Source organism: Corvus kubaryi, unplaced genomic scaffold (assembly GCF_017639235.1).
Source record: "Corvus kubaryi isolate FWS band 111438036 unplaced genomic scaffold, C.kubaryi_AGA036_p1.0 130, whole genome shotgun sequence".
Lineage (NCBI taxonomy): Eukaryota > Metazoa > Chordata > Aves > Passeriformes > Corvidae > Corvus > Corvus kubaryi.
In genome coordinates, this window is record NW_024580665.1 from 481563 (window position 1) to 487597 (window position 6035).

Here is a 6035-nt window from a genome sequence, read left to right on the forward strand (position 1 = left end):
CAAAGTCTTTGCCACACCCCACTGCAGAGCAGCAATGAAAAGGATTTCCGGTTCCCAATGACAGACCAGTGATGTCCTGGCAAACGCCCTGAGCAAAACCCAACACAGACAACCATACACTTTGCTGTATGGGCCGAGCTCTAATTATCTGAAAACAGAACTGAACAGTGTCACACTGCCACTCTAATTACCGGGAGACAGAACAAGAGAGGAGAAAACCTGGCTGTGAGAGCAAAGAGGAGCCCAGACAACAGGCAAAGATGCTGCTCCAGCCAGAAGAGAGCAGCTTTACAAAGCCTGCAAACTCCTCTGCCTCAGCTCTCATGTTCCGCTTCACTCCCACATTGCTCTGACTCACTCAAGTCACATCAATTTAAGCAACACCAAACATGGCTTTGCTCCTTGTCCAGCTGGGCTTCTGAGGGTCTTGCTGACTTGTTGATACATGACCTCTGTGCTCTTTGGGACAACAGAAGCAAAATGAGACCATCTGAAGATTTAACACGTTCACTTCAAATTAAATTTCCTCCCAGATCCTTGGTTGATCCACCTCCACCTACCCGGCTGTCAGCTTGGATTCAACCACCCTGTAACAGGTGAGCTGGAGCAGAAGAATTAAAGCGGAATTCAGGAATTTGGAACAGAGTAGTTGCAGGCTGAAAACATTTGGAATCCAACACGATGGAGCTGGATGCAATAACATAGCTTGGGAAAATGGAAGGAGATTAGCAAGATGCTCAAATTTCAGCAATGCCATAGGAAGGTAAGGCATAAATATACACATAATAATGTGACAAGGCAGAACAGCAGTAGTTATAGCTGAAGGTTTTCCGTGACAGACATTGACATTTTAACAGTGCACTGTTGCCTTCAGTTATTAAATTTGCTATTATCTGCAGGAATCATACTGATGCTGGATTTCAGATTTCAGTGTGTGTCTATTTATGGGATTGGAAGTCACCAGGCTGTAGAACACACTGTTTGAAAAACTGAGCTGTTTCCCTGAACGGCTTTCGCTGGTCCTGCAGGATACCTGTATAATACCTCTGAAGATCACATGAAAACTTAATAGTTGCTTCAACTTTCATTCTCCAGAACAGGACATTAATGTAAATATAACCCAACACTTCTCATTATTACAAGATGTCCTTAAGAACATTAGTAAGCTTAAAGTGCAGCTCATTAAAACAGATCAGTTTCAGATGCAAAACTGATCTCTCCATACAGTGAACACAAGCAAGACTTTGTATCCTGTTTTTCCAGCACAGTCTCCACCACTGTGAGATTATTTTCCAAGATATGACCGATTTTGCATCCAAGTGAACTACAACATGAATCAGAGACATCCCAGATGTCCAATGACAATGGAATAATGGGAAATGTATTACCAAGCTGCACACATGAACATACACAGGCAGAACACCTCTAGCATTAAAAAAAAGTAGGAGGTTTTGATTGGTTGAGTTTTATAATGCAAGGGTGGTTTTGTGTTCAGGTGTGGGGGGGTTCTTCTGTTCAAATAAGGCAGAAATATACATATCCATCAGGTTTTTTGGGGTGGGGTGCGGTTTCTTTCATTTGTTTTAAGTATAGAAAGTACCAAACTATTTGGTAACCATGAAGAAACGGACATTTTTCTTTTCAAAATTAGGTCACTTCTTCTGTTAACAGCAAAATTAAATAAAACAGGTCAGACACACCCAAAGAAAAGTTGTATTTATTCTTTTCCCTTCCCTTTATGAATAGCAGATAATGCAATTCTTCCATTTTGACTAAATGGAGGGACATTGATTAGAGCTAAACTTCAGCACCAAAAGAATTTTCTGGGAGTAAGCAATTTAGACAGCATTGCTGTTTTTCAAGATTACAACTTTTATTTCAAAAGTGTTCATTTAAATGATCAGCTGCTAGCTAAGGCAGATAAAACTGCATATTAAAATGATTCATTTTTGAAAAAACAGGTTATTTTGTAATGTTTTGTACATTGTCAATATAAGAGCTATGCCAGTTTGTACCCAGAAGTGATACACACGGTTTAAATATAGGATCACAATGGATAAATTACATGCAGACAAACAAATACCATACTCTCTCAAAGGGACAAAGCTGCACCCACTATGTGAGTAAATTATTTTAGATTTAGGACTTTAAAGCATCTTACCCATAAGCATGAAGTTGCTTTGGTTAAAGCCCTTCTTTTTAACTTGATGCATTCAAATAAACAGCAAACAGAGCAGGGAAACAACTACTCATAACCCTACAACCACCACTCATCAGGAGAACAACTAGAACCAGTAGAGATCCACCCAAGTGACAGAAGACAGAGATAGGAAACAAAAGGGAAAGTGACAATCAGCATGAGATTACACTACACTGCTAACAAGGTGTCATCAGATGGAGAATTTTCCAAAGAGATTTTCAGAAAAAGCCTGCTTACAGTATATTGAACATCCTACAAGCCAGCCAGACCTTCCAAGCAGCCAGTGAAGATTGCAAGTTCACCTATCCCATTAAAAGTAGCAATTGACCTTCTTAGAATAAAATATGACCTATTTTAGATCCACACCTCTTTGCTTCCCACATGAAGTCCAAGTTGCAAACAATTCATGTGCAAAAGGCACTGGTTTACAAACCACACACTAAAGCTGCACTTGGACAGATGGCAGAACCCACAGCCATGTCTAGAGGAAACTGAACTGCAGTTAACCCAGAAACATACCCAAACCAAAACCCTGCTTTTAAATATGCAAGAGAATGTTTCTGCTTTGAACCACTGTTCTTTCTTAATGAAAAAAAAAGAATTAACAGGAATACACCTGTGTCATGCTTCAATACATTCATTAAGCCTGCATATTAATTTCTAGTCACAGAAGAGGAACTTTTGCTTTTTTATCATATATTCCATCACAAAGAAAACATTTCTTTTACCTAGGCAACTGAAAAAAATTACAGATATTTTCTTTTAATGCAAGTCAACACTAAAGCTATATTGACTCTACTAATGCTTAGGTCATTTTAGTGGTCAGTTAAAAAAAAGGTAATTTGGAGAGCTAAAAGCATTTACTGAAGAAAAACTTTTTACTGAAGAGGTTAATCCTTCCACTGAAATTAAGAACCCTTTTCCCCCTTAACAAGCATAAACACTGTCAAACACACCATACTGAGACCAGATGTAACAAAAACAAGCATCCAATAAATAAGGTAAGAAATTTATCATCTCCTTAAAAGAAAAAATTCACGGAACTTTTTTCTAGTTCTTGATCTTCTAATTTTAACTCCTACATTAATATATTCAAAAGGCTTCACATGGCAATGGACTTCTAAAGTATTCAAGTGCACATGCCTGTGAACAAAGGACAAAATTATGAACCTAGTGAGGACTGAAAATATTTGTAACATCACTGCTAAGAACACAGAGATGACTGCTAAATAAAATGAAGTACAAAAGAGTAACTTGAAGGAAATAGGACTGAATAGGTACTGGTTGGGATTACTAGAGACTGGAAGCTTTCAGAGATGGAGAAAACACATAAATAAGAACTCTGCTCTAAGGAAAGCTTTTATAACTTTTTTTCTTCAAAGTTTCACAGCATTATTCATTAAAGAGCCATTTTTCACACTAAGCAGAAATGTGACTGACCAAAACACTGCTAAGAGGTTGTGTGCACTCAGAGTGACAGCAGTATGCAAGTCTGAAAAGTGAAACCTGAGACTAAATATGCTCAAATCACCATAAATGCATCCAGCAGACAAAAGGTACTTGTGTGCCTGTTTAAAAAAAATTAAAAAAAAAAAAAAAAAAAAAAAGGCAGAAAATCTGTTGCTTCTAATCAAATATGTAAGGAAAAATCCCCCCAGAAGCAGAGAGCAGCATACTGATGAGTTTGGTCATTCTTCAAGACTGATTTAGCTACTGCCAAGACATAACTTCAATAATTTAAACTGTTTTCCCATTAATTACCTGTTTAGACTGAGACAAAAGTACACAAAATCAGTGAATGAAACTACAGAAACTAATAAGATTTCTTCAGTCTAAATTTGCTGAAAGAGGGTTGCTTAATGTCAACACATGTGTTGGAACAGAAATAATCAAGCATTTATTCTTAAGATGAATGCTCAAAATGGTTATATTAATCTAGTTAAATGAAAGGTTTAAAATGCCATTAGCAATCCAAACGAAAAAAGTGGAAGCCTTAAATGGCATTAACAGAAAATCCTAGTCATGAACGATGCCTTTTGCTGCAGTAATATTTTCACTCACCTAAAAGGAAAAGAAATCCTACCAATATACTGAAACACCCATAGCCAGGCTGTTACATTTTGTACAGTGGTGAAGAAAAGCACATGATGGATCCCCGTCACTTTCTCAGACAAACACCAAATCAAAACTATCATTCCTGACAGGATGTCAGGATGTAAAGTTCCTTTACAAAGCAGTGTCAGAAATCTTTGTGCCAGCAGCACATTTCATCGTAAACTTAAGACCCCTAATCTTACCTTTTCCTTTCCATTTAAGTATGATGTCCCTATTCAACTGCAAAATCCATGAAAACTAATCAAGATATTTGAGCATGGAGCTCAAAAATTTCCTACAGAAACATCCTGCACTACAAAAATAATTATTTTTCTCGTTTTTTTGAAAGAATGGACCCAGTCACTCCAACATAAATTAACTACATCAGCCAAACTACCATTACGGGTGTGCAAAGTACAGCACAAGATAATATAAACAATGTTATAGCTTCCATGTTCATGTTATAAAAGAACAATTATGTTTTAAGTGAGGATCTAATTTCAAGAAAAGACACTGAAATAAGGTTGCTGGAAGTTCTGTCAGGTTAAGGTAATCAAGTCTGCATTAAATGACTGCTGTAGATCTATGGAGTCCATCTCCTGTTTCCTATAAGAAATTAAGTCTTGTGGTTTCAAAAAATCCTAAATCACAGAAAGCCACAAAGCAGATGAGACATTCTAAAACATAGAATCACATCTAAACACAAGTTTCCAATATCTAAAATGTACTTGTAGAGAAGATGGGACTTGCTCCCTTCACAAGGATACACTTACCTCATTTTTTCATCAAAAATCTCTCTTGAAAACGTGTTAAGAACCAAATTACTTTCCAATGAAAATCAATATTAAGTTGTTTTTGTCACCACAAAGCATTCCACACAATGAAAATATTCTGCATTATAAAAAAAGGAAAAAAAAAAATCACCAAACTTTACTAGTTGTTCTCTGTGCCAACAAAGCATCAAGAATTAAAATTAAATTCAAAAGTTGAACTAGGTTTTCAGACATTTTAATTTTATAAAGCCTTGGGTGAAAGTGACAATATTTATATCAAAATAATCTCATCTCTTCTATCCACATGCTACCTCAAGTTTTGGAAAGATCTACATTTATGCTTTTTATCTTGCCTGCAGCAGTACATCACTAGGGACATGCAGTTTTGCCTGACTGGTAATTTGTTTGCTGGGAGCAATAAAGAAAGAGTGTTTTGTTTGCAGGATCCTGTCCCTTGGCATGAAAGTGAAGACATAGGAAACATGAAGGGTGCTGTTTCTGTAAAAAACTTACACATTCAGACCAGCAAGGGCCTTAAACAAATGCATTTACGCTGCTAAATTACTTTTAGCAATTTATGTCATCAATTAGGAGAAACTGGTGTCATAGGTTAGCAAGCATAGTCCCGGAAGGGACGTCCTTGCTAAGGGGTGCTTACAGTTTCCTCTGGGAACTGAAAGAACCTATCAGCTGGCCAGTTTGAATATGGACAATTCTCTAAGCCACTTAAAGTTGTGATCACCTCTGTGATCCACATTTAAGAATAGGCAAACTCCCCCTCCAAGCTCTCTCTCGTTTCCGGCGCTGGGACAGGTGGCTGCGGGCCCCGTGTGGGGGCCAGCGGGCCCGGCCAGGCCCTGCTTGGGCCAGGCCGGGCCGGGCCACGGCCAGGCCCTGCTTGGGCCAGGCCGGGCCGGGCCACGGCCATCCTGGAGCCATGGACCTGTTCCAGCCATGGAACCCCCCCC

At 38.3% G+C, this 6035-nt stretch overlaps 1 protein-coding gene across 6 annotated transcripts in view; it reads right to left on the bottom strand.

The window, feature by feature from the left end:
- KLHL13 (kelch like family member 13) overlaps positions 1-6035 on the bottom strand; it is an 88062-nt gene that overhangs the window by 54501 nt on the left and 27526 nt on the right. Inside the window, exon 5 of one of the 6 annotated variants that reach the window (XM_042027625.1) lies at positions 5068-5185. The exons of the other annotated variants lie outside the window; for them this stretch is intronic. Coding sequence (XP_041883559.1) covers positions 5068-5072 — 5 coding nt within the window. The 5' untranslated portion in view covers positions 5073-5185. The remainder of the gene's footprint in view (positions 1-5067; positions 5186-6035) is intronic. 6 annotated transcript variants of the gene reach the window in all.